The 23,472-nt window shown below is 42.2% G+C and overlaps 1 protein-coding gene across 1 annotated transcript in view; it reads left to right on the forward strand.

The window, feature by feature from the left end:
- The window catches only part of LOC127410968 (transforming growth factor beta-3 proprotein-like), a 46,282-nt gene that overhangs the window by 2,809 nt on the left and 20,001 nt on the right, over positions 1-23,472 (forward strand). Inside the window, exon 2 of the mRNA XM_051646263.1 lies at positions 21,073-21,236. Within this exon, the coding sequence (XP_051502223.1) occupies positions 21,073-21,236 (164 nt within the window). The remainder of the gene's footprint in view (positions 1-21,072; positions 21,237-23,472) is intronic.

A 23,472-nucleotide genomic window follows, 5' to 3' on the forward strand; every position in this document is an offset into this window, starting at 1 on the left:
CCTCACAAAACTTCAGCAGATCCAGCATCTGTGGAGCGCTCATTTATTTACCTCTAAAGCACGTATTCTAACAGTCTCTCCTCAACAGTTACCTGTCACTTTTAACTTTCTTTTCTAATGATAAAAGGCAAATATCAATAAACTAATATCATATACCATCTGCAAATATACAGATGATATCTCGTTTAAACAGATGACGAACCTCACTAAAATCCAGCGTTTTCTTCCCGTTGAGCTCTCATCTAATATCTTCCTCTGAAGCACGTATTCTTTCAGCCAGAATCAAAACTTCAGGATCAAGATCAAAAGTTCCTCTGATTCACAAATCATGAAGGTCACGACAATCATAACAATCCAAGCAGATGATCCAGGCTGTTTAAACTGTCAGGAGATTTCTGCTCGTGCTGGATCAGCACGAGCGCATGAGTGCAACCAAAGTCTCTCTAGCAAGTCAGTTCACAGTTGGCCCTGTTTGGAATAGGGCCGGGAGGCTATTTCCAGTCATGGAAGTGCAGCTCCTATCTACTTGAATGGGGAAAGACCGAAATCTCCAAAATGGTTGATCAAGATTACGATCAAAGAACATATTTCATATCAGCAGTAAAATCTGACAACACTAGTATCATAAATGGTGCTTCTTTACCTCAGATTACACAAAAAAAAGCTATTTTCCCAGCTTTTATAGATAATGCGCATGCCCGTTCTCGAGTTGATTGACAGGCAATATCTGTATCTAAAAGGTGATTGGCTTTTTTACCTGTAAGGCGGGACTTCCTTTCTACATCCGGTGACTGTTGGATGCAGTTGGGCATTCTAATTTCTCCCATTCATTTTAATAGAAGTGGCCTGTGTGTACTGTTATTTCCTTCTTCCTAATATATTAACAATTTCTTCATGAGCAAATAAATTACTAAGATTTGATGACTAAACAGAAATCATAAGAAACTGCTGTCTACAATTTAAAATGCAATATTATTTTTTTAGATTCTTTTTAAAAAAGTTTTGTGTGAAATTGAGTAAATATAGTGCTAAATAAGAGTTTATTATAAAATTTTTTAGCGATTTTATGTTTATGTTATTTACTATATTAAATTGTGTGACATATCGGCATTGTATTGGCCTATCGGCCACCCTGCTATCTGGATATCAGCCATTAAAAAACCCATTTCGGTCGACCACAAATTATATCATGTCATAATGTTTGTTAATGTTATGTTAATTTAGGTTATATAATAAACTGTGACTGTATTATCCATCAGAACAACAGGTATGCAATAATAGAGCAGTCGTTTATTGCAGGTCTGTTGAGATGCTCGTGTTACACCACTGCATATTCACACACTATGAAGAAATAGAACTAAAGAACAAGTTTTTAATACCTCTTGTTAATAAAGGGAACATCTTGGCATCTGAAAATGATTTCACATGATTAGTCTGTTCTCCTCGTTCATCTGAGGGTTAATGCAGAAGTATCTCCACCAATTTTCCATGAGTCTCTGGGTTTGGTCCCAGTTGAGATGGGCCCCAGATTATTTGAGGACAGAGTGAGTTTTTTGTACGTCTTCTGCTCTAGACAGGCCGATAGTACGGTGAAGCTGTCATACTGTCCAAAGATGAGACAAGAGTCAGTCCAGTACCAGACAGTCCAATCAGATTAAGAGCAGTGTGTTTTTCAACGACCAGATTATTGCAGTTTAACTCTCTAAAGTCATTCATTAGTAGAATTTATGCTGTTAAAATTGTCTTCATTGACTCTACCACTGTAAAAAGATACTTGAGACATAATTTGCAGTACCTCATATTGCTTCCTCAGGCACCAGTGTGGCAAATTATTATTTTTTTGCCCACTAGCCATGATGCCAGTTTTTACTGGCCACTTACATTTATATTTTTCCAATTCAAATATATAAAATAATGCTCTATATTAATAATGTGAACAAACGCGGAGACTTTTTATAAGTGGACCAAAAAAAGAACCTTGTTCAAACTAGTTGCTCTCTCAGAATGATATATTTAAATAAAGTCCCATCAGAGCCGTTTCCCTGCAGTATACCAAGAGGAATTTTAGCACGTAAGCTCAAGCGAGAGGAGCCGTTTTCGAGGCCTTAACACTGGATTGGCAGAGAAATCTCTTTCCTTTCCATTATGCGGTTTTCAGTTTCTGTAAATCCAGTACGGGAGATTGTGATGGCCGTCACCACGGTGATAGAGTAATGTATATTCACGTTCCATTCTCGTCAGCTAAACGAATGATTTTTGCATGAGTTGCACTTTGGACGGTTGCAGCGTGTGGAATCATTTACACATTTTTGTTTTTCCATGCATTTTCTCATTGAAGCTGTGGTCAAGAAAGTGTCCCAGCTCTCAAGGTTTTTTGAGCACAGCAGGTTATGCATTTGTACCTGTATCTCTGTGTATATTTACATCCAGAAATTACGGAATGTGAATGACATTACTGGATGGCATTTTTGCCATTCCAGACTTATTTGTCCATTAACCAAGGCTGTTCACATTGATGGCCAGAGTCCAAAATGAACACAACAACTGAACAAAAATATTAACCTCCTGAGACCCCCGTATGACTGCTGTGTGCATTTTCCTTTTCCCTTTTTGATTTGTAACTAGTAGCACCTAATAAATAAGAAAAAAAATAAATAAATCTAGAATCTAGAGCAAAGAGTTTTCCTAAAAATGTATGTGCACATACAGTATGTGAACAGCGAGACTATGTTGTGAAATTTTAAGAAATACCAAATATATACTTATAGAAAGATTTTTTCCATCAAATAGTTTATTATATGTCCAGGAGTGTTGATTATTCATGTTTTTGAGATGTTACAGGCATTACATCAGAAATTAGCATAATTAATTCTGATTCAAAGTAATGTCCAGCATCATCCAATCACTGCCAACCATGTTCAAATAAAATGATACATTATAAATTCTGAATCTATGTACTGATTATCATTGTCACATGTCTGTCAAACATGTTGAGTGATCCAAACATCATCTGCAGCCTGAAACTGAACTTTTGATCAGATTTTAGGAGTGAATGCACTTAACTGCATAGAGAGCTATAGGATGCTCCCCCACTTACTAGAGACACTACTCTTGACAACCAAACAGGTTTCAATTAAAAAACTTAAAAAGGTTTCTTACCAGAGGCACTTTTGTTGGCGCTGCGCCGATTGAAACACTTCATGGAAATCGACATCATGCTTTTGTGTAACGTGACATGGTGCACCAGAAGTTTAACCCTTAAATGACAGTGTAGAGTCTTGTGAACAGTACTCAGTCAGCTTTAGTTCATTTAAATTATGCATTGTGTATAGCGAAGCTTAAATGCAATGTCCACACATGTGGACACGGGGTCACACAAGGATAAACAAAAACTGTCTTTGTTTGGTCCAGAATTAACACTTGCTTAAACACAAAATGCAAGTAAAAATTGGCTTTGGCGAGTAAAATAAAATTCCATTTGGTTGGTACCTTTATAAGGAACTGTATTATTAAATGGTTTATATCAAATTCTAAGAATGAGAGTCTGACAAATGGTCTACTAAAGAAAACACTACTTGCTTGCAGCTTGTTCTTCTTCGAACTTTGGCCTCAGTGAAAAATTTGCCATCGGAATTTTATCTTGGATGCATATTTTCTTTTTTCTTTTCAGTCCAAATGCACAGGACTGCCCGAGACTTGCATTAGAAAAGAACAAAAGCATGTCTGATAGTTTGATAAATAGCAAGTTGCTAAGGATTGTTTTTTTAAGCCGGGGCTTGGTGCGGGTCAGTTAGCAGATGGTGACAGTCTCTTTGTTAACAGTATCTGGTGTTTGTAAATCAGCAGAGAGGGGCGAGTGTAAATCAGAGTCACAGGCCACCGCATTTCTGATTTGTGTAATAGTAAGAAGGTGATGTCATTTCCAAGCAAAACAGAGAACACATTCGTTGGCCAAAACACACGTACATCTTCGTCTCTTATTTCGTGGTCACGTGAGCCGTTGTGAGAAGTAGACGAGACTTTTGAGCATTATCTCATCTCAAAGTCTCAACCCGTTAGTCATTTGTGTAATTTATTCGAGGGCTTCCACATTCACTGAGTGCTACTCAAAGAGTTAAAAATAACTACTTGCATCATGCAGTCAAACGGCCACTTAATACGGATCATAACCAGCAGTGAAGTTCTTGTAGAAATGACCACAAAATATTAACCGCATGACCTCATTTCATACTGTACATACCATTTGTAAGCAGAAAAAAGGCGGCACAGGACCTGAATGAAAACACAACGTGCCTCACAGATAGTTTCTTTGATTTACAAGGTACACTTTATGACTTCTCAGTTTAGTTATCTTCTAAATCTGACACTTAGCATTCAGTTTACTATTATTTACAGTGATCTCTGTGTTTTTTTTTTTTTTTTGGTGGTTAGAATTTATTTAAAGAGTCACTTCATGTTCTTCCAAACCCTTATGACTTCCTTCATACTGGAACACAAAAATGAGCAACTTGGAGATTCATCGCAATATCTTCTTTTATTTAATGAAAGCAAACAGCGACCAGGGGCTTGCAAAAAGCACTATGAAGGTATCATATACGTAGTCCATACGACATTTGCATTATATTTCAAGTCTTCTGAAGCCTTACAGAAATGTAAATCATTATATATAGAAAATCTTGCACTCCGCTGCAGCTCTAAAATCTCATTTGTGCATGCACAAATGCTGTGTTGCGCATGAATGACAAAAAATGCCATTGATTCTCATATGTCTCCTAATTGAACGCAACAAGCCAGTTTGAATATGTGGATGTGCAAATGAGATTTTACGAGCTAAGGCGGAGTGGACATTTTTTCCGTGAATAACGACTTAAATGTTTGTCTGTTCCACTCACAAACCTGCGATGGCAATTTAGTGCCACATTAAAACAGAACAAAATCTATGATTTCGAGAATAAAGTAAAGATTACGGATATTAAATTGTAATGTTTTGAGAATAATCTCATAATAGGACTTTTACGAGACTAAAGTCAAAGTTTTGAGAATAAAGTCAGCATTATGAGAATAAAGTTGTAGCATTGTGAGATTAAAGAATTACTGTTTTGAGAATTAAGTCAAAGTTTCAAGAATAAAGTCTGAAAATTACAAGATTAGTGTAATATTGTGAGAATAGGGTAAAAATTATATGAATAAAGTCAAAATGATGAGAATAAAGTCATAGCATTGCGAGATTAAAGAAGTAATATTTTGAGAATTAAGTCAAAATGACAAGACTAAAGTCAGCATTATGAAAATAAAGTTGTAGCATTATGAAATGTAATATTGTAATGTTGTAACTTTAATCTCATAATTTTGACATTATCCTCAAAATATTACTACTATAATTTTGTATTATAATTTTACTATAATTTTTAATAAAACGACTACTTTTTAACAAAACATTATGACTATATTCTTGTAAAAGTCATAAATAGTATGATTTCTGAACACAAGGAACATAGGGTACAAGTTGTATTGACTACTTTTAATGGTGCTTTTTCTGCCCTTTTTGGAAGCCATTGGTAACTGCATGTTTTGTGTTTCATGGGAGAAAAAAAGTTGTACATGTTTTGAAAAACATATGGGTGAGTAAATAATGACAGAATTTGTATTTTTACCTGAAGTATTCCATGTAGTTACTCTGCAGTATTCGGCTTTACCTACAGTAGGCTAATCCTGTGAACTCTAATCTCTGCTGTACTTTAATAAATCGGCATCTTCTGGCACCCTTATTTCTGTTTCATGTCTTAAATATGGAGCACAACTGCCCTGCACCTACCCGTCTGCACTCCTCTCCTCCGTTTCCTGTGTTTACCTCATTCCTGTGACATCACTAGTGCTCTGATTGCAGGAAGAATTCTCAGGAACTCTGGGTAATGTCACCTGGCAGGAGACAGCTCTGTGAGGAGGGATGTGGAGGGGGGATGGGGGTCTTAGTATCTACTGGGAACCCAAAACTGGCATGTAATCAGCAAATGGCCTTTATGGATACACAACCAACTCTGAAGTGAACAGTGTGGGTATATACTGTAGGACACATCGGTGGAACAGCTTGTCAATGTAACCGAGTCAGACTGCAAAAGGTGTGCTATATCAGGGGTTTCATTATTGATTACTGTCATTCCTGTTTCATCCTGCAACAAACACATTTCAATTTGAAATAGTTTTTTTTTTTCTTCAGGTTTATATAATGTAACAGTACTCTAACAAAGGGTAAAAAAAAAAAATAGATACGTCAGCTTAAAGCTACACTATGTGATGTTTGTCCCTCTAGTGGTTGAAGCGTAAAACTGCAAGTTACTTGCGGAGGAACATTGTTTTGGTAATTCCGTGAGTCGGGATTTGGCTCTGCTCTTCTTCTCGGATGAATCTGATAGTTTGAGGAGTACTGGTGTAACCATGGTTACAGGTGATCTTATATCAGAGCGAACATCACTATCAACAACAAAACTCGCCCCTCCCCTAAAAAAATAAATAAATAAATAACGAAAGGAAGAACAAGACGGATCTTAATAGCAGGTAAGTATCTTCCGCTGTTGTTTTGACTTTACAAAAGTTATGCAACGATGACATTAGACATAACGATTGCGTCATATCAGATAAAGTCAAACGGTGGAAACTGTTATAACTTAGCTAGCAGACAAATAGACTAAGGTAGTAACTGGTTTATAGATTGGCATTGTTACCAGCATAAAGTTATTTTTGTTCCATTGTCTTTACTCGAAAATGAAATCAAGCACTGCAGTACCACAATCCATAATAAAATGCCCATTAAAGTGGCTAATGCTATCTAAGGAAGTACTTTTTTATTTCTTTATTTTGAAAACGTCATGGTTACTGGTGTAACCTCCATTCCCTGATGGAGGGAACGAGACGTTGGTGTCGATGTAGTGTCACTAGGGGTCACTCTTGGGAGCCCGAGACACCTCTGGTCTTTGATAAAAGGCCAATGAAAATTGGCGAGTGGTATTTTCATGCCACTCCCCCGAACATACGGGTATAAAAGGAGCTGGTATGCAACCACTCATTCAGGTTTTACGCTGAGGAGCCGATATAAGGTCCGGCCATTTCAGCGGGTAGTTCAGCGTTGTGGCAGGAGGGACCAACATCTCGTTCCCTCCATCAGGGAACGGAGGTTACACCAGTAACCATGACGTTCCCTATCTGTCACTCACTCGACATTACATCGACACCAGTGACACTAGGGGTCCCTATACAAAACGCCACAAGGCTGAACTGTGTTACGTGAACTGGCGGTGTGTGGTGGGCAGACTTGCTGTGTGCCTCATAGCCAGCGCACCAGGTCGACACGTAACCTCCCCCAACACAGTTATGAGTGTCAAACGGCCCTTTTTGGGGACAAGTCGACTACCCAGAGATAGAGACAGGCTTAACGCAGTCGTGGCCTCTTTCCCCTTCTCTTTTTCCACTCCCTAAAAAAGAAGGGGGATTATCTGACTGGGCCGCCAGGTCTAGTCGGGGGGTGTCCCTCCCAAGGGGAGGACACCGCGGAGACCACACCTCGCCCCAAGAGAGGGGGGGATATTTAAGTGGAAGAATACGTCACATGGTCTTTCCAACCATGTGGAGAGCCTTCAAGGTAGATCCTGCCCAATGGGGGAGGAGTTACTACAACATGGAGACTGAGGGGCTCTGCCCAAGGAAGACGCAGTTTGCCAGTAGGGAAACGAACTAGCGGAAGATATAGATCGCATGGGGTTAGCCTTAGTTAGCGCATGTACTGGGCCGGCAGCGAGTCTCTCCGAAAACTCGACTGCCACAGGGCTCGGAGGAAGTCAACCAGGGAACAACTTTTGTGAACACTACTGGGAATTAACAGCGCACGTCTTCAGCTCAAAAGGAGGTGGAAGGCGCTATGTGCAAGCGATACACCCGGCCGGCTATCCTGGGCTTATCCGCTTGTGTTGCGTGCCACTACCTGGGACGAAACCGGTTCCACCCGGAGGTTGTAGAACCTTGCAAAGGTGTTGGGTGTTGCCCAGCCTGCTGCTCTGCAATGTCTGTTAGAGAGGCACCTCTGGCCAGGGCCCAAGAAGCCGCTACACCACGGGTAGAGTGGGCTCGTAGCCCTACCGGGGGCGGCATGTTTTGGGCGAGACATGCCATGGTTATGGCGTCAATGAGCCAGTGGGCGATCCTCTGCTTGGAGACAGCGCTTCCTTTCCGCTGTACACCAAAGCAGACAAAGAGCTGCTCAGAAATTCTAAAGCTCTGCGTGCGATCCAAATAGATGCGTAAAGCAAGCACCGGACACAGCAACGACAGGGCTGGGTCTGCCTCCTCCTGGGGCAGCGCTTGCAGGTTCACCACCTGGTCCCTAAAAGGAGTGGTGGGAACCTTGGGCACATAGCCCGGTCGGGGGTCTCAGGATCACGTGAGAATAGCCCGGACCGAACTCCAGGCACGTTTCACTGACGGAGAACGCTTGCAGGTCACCTACCCTCTTGATGGAAGTGAGCGCAGTCAGGAGGGCAGTCTTCAAGGAGAGTGCCTTAAGCCCGGCTGACTGCAAAACTCAAAGGGGGCTCTCTGTAGACCCTGAAAAACTACAGAGGTCCGAATGAGGGAACAAGGCGTAGCCTGGAGGGATTCAGCCTCCTGGTGCCTCTTAGGAACCTGATGATCAGATCATGCTTCCCTAAGGACTTACCGTCGACTGCGTCATGGTGTGCTGCTATGGCAGCAACGTACACCTTCAAGGTGGAAGGGGACAGCCTCCCTTCCAACCTCTCTTGCAGGAAGGAAAGCACTGATCTGACTGCGCACCTCTGGGGGTCTTCCTGATGGGAAGAACACCACTTAGCGAACAGACACCACTTAAAGGCATACAGGCACCTCGTAGAGGGAGCCCTAGCCTGAGTGAACGTGTCTACTCAGGCCTTCAGCTTAGGCCTTCCGCGTCCCGTCCAGGGGCCAGACATGGAGATTCCAGAGGTCTGGGCGCGGGTGCCCGATGGTGCCCCTTCCCTGAGAAAGAAGGGCCTTCCTCAGGGGAATTTGCCCGGGGGGAGCTGTCACGAGGAGCGTGAGGTCCGAGCACCACGTCTGGGCGGGCCAGTAGGGTGCTTACCAGGACGACCTTCTCCTTGTCCTCCCTGACCTTGCACAGGGTCTGTGCGAGCAGGCTCACTGGGGAAAACGCATATTTGCGAATGCCAGGGGACCAGCTGTGTGCCAGCGCGTCTATGCCGAGGAAGGCCTCGGTGAGGGCGTACCAGAGCGGGCAGTGGGAGGATTCTTGGGAGGTGAACAGGTGCACATGTGCCTGACTGAATCGACTCCAAATCAGCTGGACCACCTGAAGGTGGAGTCTCCACTCTCCCTTGAGGGTAACCTGTTGTTACGGCGCGTCCGCCGAAGTGTTGAGGTTGCCCGGGATGTGAGTGGCTTGCAGCGACTTGGTGCTGCTAACTCCGTTGGAGGAGACGGCGGGCGAGTTATGACATACAGCGGGAGCGCAGACCGCCTTGGCGGTTGACATATGCTACCGCTGCCGTGCTGTCTGTCCAAACTAGCACGTGCTTGCCCTGGATCAACGGCCGGAACCTCCGCAGGGCGAGCAGAATTGCCAGTAACTCGAGGCAGTTGATGTGCCAACGCAGCCGCGGACCCGTCTAGAGGCCGGCGGCTGCGGGCCCGTTGCCAACAGCGCCCCAGCCCATTTTGGAGGCGTCTGTCGTGACCACGACGCGCCTGGAGACCAGTTCTAGCGGAACACCTGCTCGTGGAAACGAGAGGTCGGTCCAAGGGCTGAAAAGACGGTGACAGACCGACGTAATGGCCACGCGGTGTGTCCCGTGGCGCCATGCCCGTCTCGGGACTCGAGTCTGGAGCCAGTGCTGAAGCGCCTCATATGCATCAACCCGAGCGGGGTGGCCACCGCCGAGGATGCCATATGCCCCAGGAGCCTCTGAAAATGTTTCAGTGGAACCGCTGTTTTCTGTTTGAACGCCTTCAAACAGGCCAGCACCGACTGGGCGCGCTCGTTCGTAAGGTGCGCCATAAAGGAGACTGAGTCCAACTCCAAACCCAGAAAAGAGATGCTCTGAACCAGGAGGAGCTTGCTCTTTTCCCAGCTGACCCGAAGCCCTAGTCGGCTGAGGTGTAAGAGCACCAGGTTCCTGTGTGCGCATAACCCGTCTCGAGAGTGAGCTAGGATTAGCCAGTCGTCGAGATAGTTGAGAATGCGAATGCCCACCTCCCTTAACGGGGCAAGGGCAGCCTCTGTGATCTTCGTAAAGATGTGAGGAGACAGGGACAGGCCGAAAGGGAGGACTTGTACCAATACGCCTGACCCTCAAACGCAAACCGCAGGAAGGGTCTGTGTCGAGGAAGGATCGAGACGTGAAAGTACGCAACCTTCGGGTCTACCGCCGCGAACCAATCTTGATGCCGGACGCTCGCTAGAATGCGTCTTTGCGTCAGCATCTTGAACGGGAGTCTGTGTAAGGCCCGGTTCAGTACTCGCAGGTCCAAGATTGGCCGCAACCCACCGCCTTTTTTCGGTACTGTACCGGCGGGTGGGGCCTCGCGGCGGGGCAGAGCTTGAGGTGCCACACCACATCGTGGCCGTGCTGAGTCCGAGGACATCGAAGCACTTACCTGGCTCCTTGTGACCACCCCCGGAACAGCCTGGGACGGGGGAGGAAGAGGCCTGTCCTCATGACCCGTGGAGACTGTCACATCGGGGGCGGATTTGTGCCACAGCTGGGCGCTCAGGGCGGGAGACCGCCGCTGGAGCGCCAACCTGCCAAATGGAGTGGTGGACGGTGGTCGTGATGCCAGCCGTACACACCGAATATGTGACCCAGGGAACAAGGAAACCACTCTTGCGGAGCTCTTGAGTACTGCAGCCACTTGGGCATGCAGCGCAATTAAATGCAAAAGGTAACAAAAAGAAGATCTGCTTACCAGCTCCAGAGCAGCGGGTTTCGTTGTCCCTGGGTCGCCCGTCTCAGGGGCGCTTCGAAGACCTCCGTGGGTTCTTCGGTGCCGGCTGTGAGACGGGTGGCGTCGGCTTCCTGCGGTGGGCTCCACCGGTGCGGTCACCGCAGGGGGACGCCCTCGGCGATGAGTAGATGGGGTGCAGGATCTTGAGCCACGCCGGGGCAGGACAAGCCGGCTAGCATCCATCTACTGCTCTACCATCGAGAACTGCTGGGCAAAGTCCTCGACGGTGTCGCCGAATAGGCCCGCCTGGGGAATGGGGGCAGCAAGGAATCGTGTCCTGTCGGCCTCACCCATCTCGACCAGGTTGAGCCAAAGATGGCGCTTCTGGACCACTAGTGTGGCCATCGTCCGCCCGAGAGACCGCGCCGTGACCTCCGTCGCTCGGAGAGCGAGGTCGGTCGCCGAGCGCAGTTCCTGCATCAATCCCGGGGCGGAACTACCCTCGTGCAGTTCCTTTAGCGCCTTGGCGGACTTGCAGGAGAGCCATGGCGTGCAGGGCGGAGGCAGCTTGTCCAGCAGCGCCGTAGGCTTTGACCGTCAGAGACGACGTGAACCTACAGGCCTTGGACAGGGGCTTTGGGCACCCGCGCCAGGTGGCGGCGCTCTGCGGGCATAGGTGCACCGCGAGCGCCTTTATCCACCGGGGGATTGCCGAATAACCCTTGGCCGCCCCACCATCGAGGGTAGTGAGAGCGGGGAAGCTGAAAAGATCAGGACCGGGCAGTAAAAGGTGCCTCCCGCGACCTTGTCAGCTCTTCATGCACTTCCGGGAAGAAAGGAATGGGGCAGGGCATGGCTTTGAGCGGCGCCGCGAGCCCAGGAACCAATCACCGAGCCGCGAGGGTTCAGGGAAGAGCGGTGAAATCCACTCTAACCGACGCTCGCGGCTGTCCGGGAAAGCATGTCGTCATCTCCGCGTCAGCCTGTGACTGGGCGATCGACCCCGAAGGGAGGAGCCCAGCTGAGGCTTCCGACTGGACGAGCCCGCTCTCCGATGCTGCGCTCGAGAGCTCATCACTTTCGCGGGCTCCGAATAAGAGGTCGAACTCGCCGTGAGACGAGCCGGCGGACTCACCCGGAAGCCCGATCGGGGCAGACGAGCGTGCTGGGGAATGGGAGGTCCGCGGGGGGATACCCGGCGGAGGCGGTCCCATTGGGGTCCCCAAATCGCCCCCAGTGCTAGCCGCGCTGGCCTTATACCCGTGGATAAAAGGACCGAGGCGGGAGCCTCTGGGGTGGCTCGCTTCCTTACGAAGGCGAGCCGCGACCGCAACGTTGCCATGGACACATTCTCGCAATGAGAATGTGACCATCCACGAACGCTGTCTCCGCGTGAGCAGTGCCCAGACACGAAAGACAGTGATCGTGACCGTTAGAAGGCGAGAGATAACGAGCACAACCAGGAATAACACACAATCGGAAAAGCATCTTTAAAAAGACGCGTCTTTAAAAAGAAGTTCCGTGTGTGCGCTCTTTTAGAGAAATATATACTCTTTTAGAGGGGAAAAATGCTCTTTCAGAAAATATACTCTCTAGTTTTTCTGCCGAAGCGCCCAGGGGCATTCTCTGCAGTGCACCAGTGCAGAGGAGGGAGAAGCCGCTGAAATGCGCCGTCAGATCCAGCAGGTGAATGAACAGTAGTATTCAGCTCAATGAGCATGACCGTTCGGCTCCGAAGAGAAAATCTGAATGAGTGGTTGCATACCAGCTCCTTTTATACCTGTATGTTCGGGGGAGTGGCATGCAAATACCACTCGCCAATTTTCATTGGCCTTTTATCAAAGACCAGAGGTGTCTCGGGCTCCCAAGAGTGACCCCTAGTGTCACTACATCGACACCAACGTCGAGTGAGTGACAGATAGGGAACAGGTGATTCCCCAGACTGACTGCCTTTTTGAATGACCCATGGTCAGTGTCACTCATTTGTCATGGCTACAAGCTTTCAGCTTCAAACAACTACCACACATATCACCACACACATACATGAGCCTATAGTAGCTCCAGACCTTCTTTTCTTTATTTACAGACATGACGTAAACACACACGGATGTCTGACAGAAGTATGCAAAGTTTCCCGCCAAATCCGTCCTGACAGCTCTTTAATATAAATCATTTTTATAGGTTTACCATAGTGAATCGGGGTAAGGCAAAAACATGGTTTGGAAGACCAGTTGTTACATAGTGTAGCTTTAATACAAAGAACATATTTTACAGATAATATTTTATTCATTTCTTGTGGATTTAGTACAATATATATATATATATATATATATATATATATATATATATATATATATATATATATATATATATATATATATATATATATATACAACATTCTTACTATTTTTCTATATATAAATGGGTCTTTACACATGAAAATATGCGGTATAGCTGTCTTTACATTTCGAAAATGGGTCCCTCGCTAAAAGATCATTATATTTGGGGGTCTTTGGCATCAAACATTTTGAAAACCCCTGTGCTAGATCAGTGGTTCTCAACTGGTTTCACTTCAGGATACAGATTTTACATTGGACATCAAGTGGTGACACAACACAACACCAAATATTTTTATTGTACAAAAGTACAAAAATGTTTTTAAAATAAAAATATGTTTAAATGATTTCATTTTAATGAATAAATGTGTATATTTTTTATTTATTAAGCCGATAATTCATGACACAAAACACATTGTGGTTGAGACAATAAAATACTAGTAAAAATAACTTGTATTGCTATCCTAGTTTGTCTTTCTGGCCAGTTTGAAAAACCTGGATGGTTTTTTGCTGTATTACAACAGTTGTGATGTCACTCTGTTGCCATTTGACCTGTATGATAACCCAAGACTAATCTTTGTATTTGACTTCAATTATACAAGCAATCCCTCTACTAACATTCATGGAACAAATGAACTACACACTAGAGTCCTGGCAAACATCAGCCATAATGTGAAATCCACCTCAAAACATTGCAGTAGGAAAAATGACATCATCCAGAAAAAAACTCAAAAGAGTTGATTAGCATTTCAAATCTCCGAGAGTGGGGCTTTCCAACTCACGAGAGGAGAACAGAATGAAAGGGTGACTGAGAGACAAAAAAACTCAAACTCTTTTCCTTTTACTGTCTATATAGGCAGCTACATTTTAAGTCAGCATCCAAAATGAAATGGAAGCTCATAAGTGTCTGATTGGAGCACTCTACAGGCAGCATCTCTGTGTGTCATACGAATAGCTCCTCACATGAAGTGCACAAGAGACTCGACTCAATTTATTTCAATAGAGTTTTGCCAAAGTCCCTTTCCAGCTATTTTCTATTAATACAAGCGGCATAAAAGTGCAGCTCCTATCTACTTGAATAGGGAAATACCACAATCTCCAAAATGGTTGGTCAAGATTATGATCAAAAAACATATTTCAAAACAGCAGTAAAATTTGCTAAATCATGCTAAAAAATGCTATTCTTCCGGCTGGTCCAGCCATTGCACATGCACGTTCTCGAGTTAACTGGCAATGTCTGTATCTAAAAGGTGATTGGCTGTTTTACCTGTAAGGCCAGACTTGCTTTTCTATATCCGCCATGTTGGGTGTTCCGCCTTGACCTGAACAGTCTATGGTTTGGCCTTAGCATGTTGCTAAGCTAATAACATGATACTTCTAATAAGCATAACAAAACACAGCACACACAAATATTGGGTAAAATATTCCATTTTCAATTGACCCTTCGCTAAGCTCCACCCCCCTTAGTTACTGTTGCTCGCTCTGACAAGCTCTACAGAACTCCCCACTGGAATGAATGGGAGACTGCTGTGAACGACACGGTTTTTGACAAAATATTCTCATAAACGGAATGGATAATATTTTACATGGGCTGGTATGAAGAGTGACATTAATGCATATTCATCTGAAGTTTTTTATCTAAGAAATTGTTAAATTACACAGTCATTTGATTAAAAACTGTGGAGACTGTGAATCAGAGAAAAGAGAAAAACATAATTTAATACTGATTACACATCTAATAACATTAGCATAAGGGAATAGAGCTGTTTATAATGTCACATAACACATTCATTTTGATGCAGTGAACTGTTCAATACATGAATCAATACATACATGAATTAACGTTCAGTTATTAGCTTTCATTTATCTTGGAGCAAATGTAGGTGTCGTTGCAGATGTTATATGTTCATTTGGGAATGAGGACTGACACAGTTTAATCCATAACATGCTCTTCTCCAGATTTATTTAAAGATTGTTTAAAAAAAGATAGAAAAACTCTGCGTGTGTCCTCTCTGGGTAACTCGTGTCACTATTACAAATGACCCGTAAACAACGTGTTTTAAATTTTTTTATTTTGATAAAATCCCGCTTAAAAGTACTCAAACACACTTTACTCCCATAGACTCTCATTGGAAAATAGCAAACGCATGTCAGAGTAATGGCACTGGGCAACAATTGCTAAGACAGGATTGGTCAGAAATGCTTTTTAGGCAGGGCTTAGAGAAGGGTCAATTAGACAGAACTAAATTTAGTGATACTTTTCGGTATTAAATGTTGGATACATGTGATGCTAGCGTAGATCGAGGTATCTTAGAAGGGAGCATAACGTTGCTGCCTAACTTTTAGAACAGCCTTTGCATCAGAAGTGCAACCATGATGTCTTAAAATGCTAACTAGGTAGGCAGCTCACTTGGTTTGTGAACACAGCCATTGTCAGACAACATTTAGAAAATATTGCAGAGGAATGCAGTCACTGAAAGAAGCCAATAATGATGAAGATCTCAATTCAAACTCTGGTGGACATTGTTGAGAGGTTTATGCTCTCTTCTCAGAGCTCAGTTTATCTGATGGCTAGCTGCTAAGTTAAGACAGCATACTTGCACTGCAACCTTTGAAGGTATTCTTGTTATCCACAGATGTACAAAAAGTGTTTATTTTCTGTGCCAATAGCATTACCAAATGCAATTGTTTTAATCAGCCTGGACTCATAGAATCACGTTACTATACCTACATTTTTACAAAATTAGATTTATGTGTGTTATTGTACGTATTGCTGCAATTTCCTAGTGAAATGAACACTAGACGCGCTACAATAACAAATACTTTTATTCTCATTCACACAAATCACGAGTAAAAAGGCAGATTATCAGTTCATAAACACTTACTTTTTGCCCTGTTCCTCACTCAGTGCTATCTTATGACATCTAAATCACATTGCGGTCAACTGATAGAGCGTTGCACTTGTGATGTATTTTGCACTTGTACCTTTACATTCTTACGTGTGTATCATTCTGCGTTGTCTCCCGCTTTCCATACTGTCACCTTTCCCAGACTCTTCCCATTGGTTGTTCTGTTGAAATCCCCTATGACGTCACCATCTCCTCCACCAATCCCGACAGACAGCTCAGTTTAAAACCCCGCCAAAATCCATTCACTTCAGCGTTCTGCTGAAGAACTGTATTCATTGGTGTAAGCTATAAGACGAGGAATCCTGAGGATGATCCATTTGCAGAGTTTTATTAAACAGAGGGTAATCCAATAGGCAAACCAGTAAACAGGCAGATAGATCATAAACCAGATAAACATTTGAAAACCAGGCATCCAAAACAGAATCACAAAGGCAAAGACGTAATCCAAGAGACAAGAGTAGGGTCGAGATAATCCAAAAGACAGATAACAGGATACAAGGCTTGGTAAAGCAGAATAAATGGCAATACTTCTCAATTCAAGCATGGGCAGCTAGACTATTTATCTGGTAAAACAGGCAGTGAACCTTAGAGTTCAACTCAGTCTAAGAACCCAGGAGACAGTGACCTCTGGTGGTGAGGAGTGTGAGGTGAATGCTAAGATGTTACAATTTGTTCATTGCTAGACATTATTTTCAAACCATTTCATTTTGTTTGTTATTGTACGTCTACAATCTTGTTTCCTTGTCCCATTTTCGTTATTATTCATTATTTGGTTTATGTTTGGCCTAATTTTAATTATTTTTGTTTGTTACACCGGGGAGAAGCAGACAGGTAAGCAGGTCTTGTGACGTACATTGTGCACACGTGTAGGATTTAGATACTGTACAGAAACACTTGGTAAGGAGCGAGTGCCATCCACTGTACGTTTTGTGTTTTTGGCTAGATGGAGTAGTTTAGGTATGGAAGAACTTTTTATTTTACTCTTGTTTTCTGGTCAGACTAGAATTTTACATATAGCTAGAGTGTGTTTTGTTTTGTTTATTTCATTTGTTTGGCACCACTCACGTCCTTTCTCACCATATACACTGGCAGCCAGAAGTTTGGAATAATGTACAGATAGAAAATATAGAAAGAAGTTGGTACTTTTATTCACCAAAGTGGCATTCAACTGATCACAATGTATAGTCAGGACATTAATAACATGAAAAATGACTATTACAATTTGAAAACAATGTTCAGAACTTCTTAAACTACTTCAAAGAGTTCTCATCAAAAAATCCTCCACATGCAGCAATGACAGCTTTGCAGATTCTTGTTATTCTAGCTGTCAGTTTGTCCAGATACTCAGGTGACATTTCACCCCACACTTCCTGTAGCACTTGCCATTGATGTGGCTGATTTGTCGGGCACTTCTCACACACCTTACAGTCAATCTGATCCCACAAAAGCTCAATGGGGTTAAGATCCAGAACACTCTTTTCCAATTATCTGTTGTCCAATGTCTGTGTTTCTTTGCCCACACTAACCATTTATTTTTGTTTTTCTGTTTCAAAAGTGTCTTTTTCTTTGCAATTCTTCCCATAAGGCCTGCACCCCTGAGTCTTCTCTTTACTGTTGTACATGAAACTGGTGTTGAGCGGGTAGAATTCAATGAAGCTGTCAGCTGAGGACATGTGAGGCGTCTATTTCTCAAACTAGAGACTCTGATGTACTTATCCTCTTGTTTAGTTGTACATCTGTCCTTCCACATCTCTTTCTGTCCTTGTTAGAGCCAGTTGTCTTTTGTCTTTGAAGACTGTAGTGTACACCTTTGAATGAAATCTTCAGTTTTTTGGCAATTTCAAGCATTGTATAGCCTTCATTCCTCAAACAATGATTGACTGATGAGTTTTTTTTTACCTAATATTGACCTTAAGACATGCCAGTCTATTGCATACTGTGGCAACTCAAAAACAAACACAAAGACAATGTTAAGCTTCATTTAACGAACCAAATAGCTTTCAGCTGTGTTTGATATAATGGCAAGTGATTTTCTAGTACCAAATTAGCAATTTAGCATGATTACTCAAGGATAAGGTGTTGGAGTGATGGCTGCTGGAAATGGGGCCTGTCTAGATTTGATCAAAAATGACTTTTTTCAAATAGTGATGGTGCTGTTTTTTACATCAGTAATGTCCTGACTATACTTTGTGATCATTTGAATGCCACTTTGGTGAATTAAAGTACCAATTTCCTTCCGGAACAGCAAAATCTGTACATTATTCCAAACTTTTGGCCACCAGTGTATATAATATTGTAAATATATTGTACATATTTATTTTATTTTCACCATTGCACCTTTCATACACCTCTTTGTACAGAATAAACCTCTTGATTATTGCACCATATTTTCTCTCATTTGTTGTCATGTTTTCCAGCACACAAACATATTTAATATCTATATTTAGTGTTACACCCTTACACCCCTAGACCATCTTGGGGTCGTAACAACGTTAAAAATCTCCTCTGTTTGGGAGAACTCATTTTAGCACCACACAGTGGATATTTCACCTCAGAACTGACGTGATACATGTTAAGAGCCATGTAATATCATTTTGCAAAAATGTCGCCACAGACACTTAATTTTTATAGAGATCAGGCTGGTTTTCACACAGCCTCTCTCATTGGTTGGTCAAACAGATTGTCCCGCCCCAAACTAATGCCATTGGTTGTTTTAGACATGTTCTTACTGCTCAAACAGACAGAGAACAGTTTTAAAAGCACCACACAGTGATTAAACTCTTCAGAAAGTCAACCAACCAATGGCTTACAGATGACTATGAACATTAAACTGAGATACGAGAAATTATTTTAACCTAAACAAATTACACGCTTCACCATTTGATGCATAAGTCGTGCACTTCTGTACTAAATTGATTTTCACAACACAAAAAAAGTAAAAAAAGTAGAAGTGTAAAAGAGCAAAGCCAGCTGAATGTTGCATAAGCGTGTGGTTTTGCAGGCGGCATGCACGGCGTGTCTGGTGTGATGTGTACTGCAGGAGCTCAGCTGGCATCATCTGTTAATATTACATAAATATTCCACATTTGACTCGCCATCCAGCCAGTAAGGAATGTGGTTGATTGCTAATGGATTGTGGCCTGTCATCGTCAGTATGCACACATTCTACAGGACTTTAGACAGAGCAAAAGAAAATCCTTACAGTTGCTGTTTTATCTTTATTACTACTAAAGTATTAAATAAAGGAATACAGATTAAAACAGATTAAAAAACCTCTGCCTGAATTATACTATATATGACATTAAATAGTTACAAATTTATTTTGACATTGTCTGAATATCACTGCATTAAATTACTAAATATCAAAGCAAGTGACACTGTGTATTTGTCAGTCTACAAGTAAACTAATCAACCTAGTCTCATAGAATGAACGTTACTATAACTACATTTTTGCAAACTGACATTTACGTGCCACGTTCTACGTTTCGTCACAGTTTCCTGCTGAAATGAACACTAGAGGAGCTACAACTGTGCGTTTTATTGACATAAACTCAAATCATAACTACAGCAGTTGACTATGACTTCATAAACACGTATTTTTCGCTCTATTACTCACATACTGCTATGTTACGATATCGAAACACTTTTACTATAGCACATCATTTAAAAAATGACACATTTTAACGCTTGTATTACAGACTCACCTACATTTACACACATATTCCAATGTGATTAGCATGCATGCTAGCTCACCTGATAGACCACGGTTCAAGGACAGTCAAGTACATAAGTTGAAATGTGAGACGAGTGTCATAGAAGTGACACAAAATGACGTGGTTGCTTCAGATAATGTGCTTTTCATGTCGCAATTTTCAGAATCAGAATGAGCTTTATTGCCAAGTATGCTTACACATACAAGTAATTTGTCTTGGTGACAGGAGCTTCCAGTGTACAACAATACAAAAACAGCAGCAAGACATAGATAATAATAAAAAATAAAAATAATTATACACATACGTACAGACACACACATACACACACATACACATACACATGGGTAGTGCATTTGCTTTTAGATCACTATTAGTTAATTTTAGGATAAAGTTTTAGGGTAGTAAGGAACATTTTGCTCTTTGAAACTTGCATCTAATATTCACCTTAAAAACCTCGTCTGATTATGACACCATTTCACTCCCTTTTTTCACTTCCGGACATTTCACTATGAAACTGAAGCGAAACGTGAAAGAAGGCACATCATTTTGTTTTGCAAATATATTGAAATATTATATGACATATACAGTACGGTATATTATATATTTTGTATGGAAATACATACTAATTTGATAAGATGTTTGAGAGAGAATTGTTATCTTGCACTTGTATAGAAATTTTATTTGTTATCCTCTGGACTTTTGCACTTAAGTCCATCAACATTTGACTTTGATCTTTGGTCTATCGCGTCACAAAATATCAACATTAACTCATTAATAATTCTGATTTAACACTTAATTCAGGCTTAATTCAGATCTGTCACAAGGTTCAAAAACTCAATATAAAGGCACGGTCATATTTACCTTTGCACAGCGAAATTTCGTGAGTGAAGAAGGCGTGGGCTATGTTAAGTGCATGTGAAAAAAGCAAAAAAATAAATAAATAAATAAATAAAATAAACTGCCAAGCAGCCTCTTTTTAATGCTGCACTTTGTACTCTGTGAGTAAATTCTTAGCTATCAAAAGTCCATCGTGGGAAATTCACAATTGAGTGGATTCCCATTGAGATAACTGTATTTCGCCCATGGAATTTCACCTACCGAAGGCAAATGTAACCACGCCTTAAAATTGAGCTACAATGAACTGACCATTTACCTCTCGATTTACAGATGACCTTTCCTACTGTCCCAAGGGAATAACGTCTAAAGTGTTCCGCTTCAACGTCTCCAGCATGGAGAAGAACGCCACCAACCTGTTCCGGGCAGAATTCCGTGCCCTGCGGGTGCCAAACTCCAGCGCCAAGAGAAACGAACAGCGCATCGAGCTCTATCAGGTGTGTTTCTTTACTTTAGTTGATTTGTTTCATTATCCATTTTAGAGGCTGTTGGCATTTGTGCGCTCATGAAAACTCAACTGTTATGTTACGTAAGTGCTTTCATTTATATACAGTGCCAGTGGTCATACAAAACCTGGAAATATCCAAGAATTGTAACATTTTAAGGCCCATAAATGTCACTTTAATTAATAACATGGAAATAGTCATGGAAATTTCTATAGTGAATATAAAATGTAATTCTTCTTCTTCTTTCGGATGCTCATCCGTGATCCGCATATTTGACTTGGCACAGGTTTTACGCCCTTCCTGACGCAACCTTAGTAGCTGGGGGACTCTCACTCACACCTAAAGTCTCCAATTCACTTAACCTGCATGTTTTTGGAGGAAACCCATGCAAACATGGGGAGAACATGCAAATATAAAATTTAATTGCTCTACTAACATTTTTCAGCTGTTAGATTTTCTCTTTAAGCAATTCACCTTTGTACCGCATTTAAATCTCAGGATGTAATTTGTAGGGATGCACTGATATTACAATTCTTGCCAATGATAAACTGGATATTATTATTGTTATTATTATTATTATTATTATTATTATTATTATTATTATTATGACCACTAAGCAATAATTGACCAATGTCTTAAAATTATGCAAATTTGTCAAAAAAGAAGAGAAAATTTAATTTAGGCATCAGAACAATATAATGTCCAGTACGACAGATGGACTGATATTCCATTATTATTCCAAGGACCTCTGCAATGCTAGTTAGATAGTCTGCTAGAAAGCCTGCAGTAAGAACCAATGGATTTGAATGATTAGTTGAGTATTATATAAGTGTTTGTGGGTGTGTGTGGTCTGCAACAGAGTAAGATAAAAAAGCAGTATTAAGTAAAAATAACATACAGTAGAAAGCGATAAACTGTTGAACATTGTACATTTGCGTCTAAATGAAAATGCATAATGTAGGACACAATTTGAAATTTAGAGCTTTAGCTACCATCATAGATGGATAAATGGACTTGCCCTCGGGAGCACCAGGAGTTTTCCCGGTGGGCCAGTCAGTCGAGTAGTGAACTGAGGCGACTGAATGGTTGCAGTTTGCAAGCGTTTTTCGAGCTGGTGCGAATACAAAATTACACCACTGAATTTTTTCCAGGGCGGATTTTCAGACCCAGTCCAGTCCAGCCCTGCCCATCCCCCTTTTTTAAATAGCCAATAGCCTTTAGTTTACATCACCACCATGAATCATGATTTTCTACTTGCTGTCACTATTCAGAAGCAAGTGTTATTAGGGGGAGGGGCATTTTTGTTCTTGAGAGAATATGATTGGACAAAATGAGGAGTGCAGTTTGTTTTCCCGGAAATGAAAGTTTGTTAATTTTGAATGAGTTTATCAACTTTTGTCAACATTTAGGAGTACACTAGCATGTAGATGACCTCAAAGCTACGCACATGAACTGAAAGCTGCAAAACATTTATAACAAATACATATCCAAAGTGTTATGCTTCGGATTCTGAACATTTAAGACACAAAAAGACAATGACACTGTATTGAATTCACATTAAGTGTGTTCGCTCAGGCTTCTCAGTCTTTTATGGGTCTGATCTGAATTCCAGGAGCTGGACGGATTATACAGAAGAACATTTGCACCACTGAACTGAACAAAAGAGGCATTCTGAGAAAGTCAAAGCTTGACTTTCACAGACCGATGACTCTAACCACAATTTAAAACAATAAAAAAGATTCACAGTTCTGAGACTTGTTATATAATATAAGTGTAGAGTATTCTTAACTCCATTTTTGAGTGTATATTCTATAAGTGTTGTATTTACGGTGGATTTTCAGTCCATTTCCTCGTGAATCCCCTGTGAGGTGCTGAGAGACCTGAACGGGTTCCAGCATTTCCTGTAAAGGAGACTTTTGTCTCTGGGTCTCGTATTCTGCCTCTCCTCGCCATCAGAACCAGGCCGAAGCATTGGCCCGCAGATGGTTTTACCCCACAGGGTCCGTCGCAAAGGTTGGAGGGGCGCAGATCGAGCGTTTTGCCCCCACATGCTGGCCTGGAGAAGCTTACCGTGGGCTGCTTGAGTGCTCTCAGTGGACTCCCGCCCACAGCTCCAGTCTCACAGGAAGTTAGATTAGCTCCTCACATCGCACAAGAAGCCACTTATCCAGTCTGCTTTTATGGGCTGAGTCGCTTTGAGACCTCTAAACAACAGCGTGTGGCAATT

This window comes from Myxocyprinus asiaticus, chromosome 20, assembly GCF_019703515.2.
Source record: "Myxocyprinus asiaticus isolate MX2 ecotype Aquarium Trade chromosome 20, UBuf_Myxa_2, whole genome shotgun sequence".
Lineage (NCBI taxonomy): Eukaryota > Metazoa > Chordata > Actinopteri > Cypriniformes > Catostomidae > Myxocyprinus > Myxocyprinus asiaticus.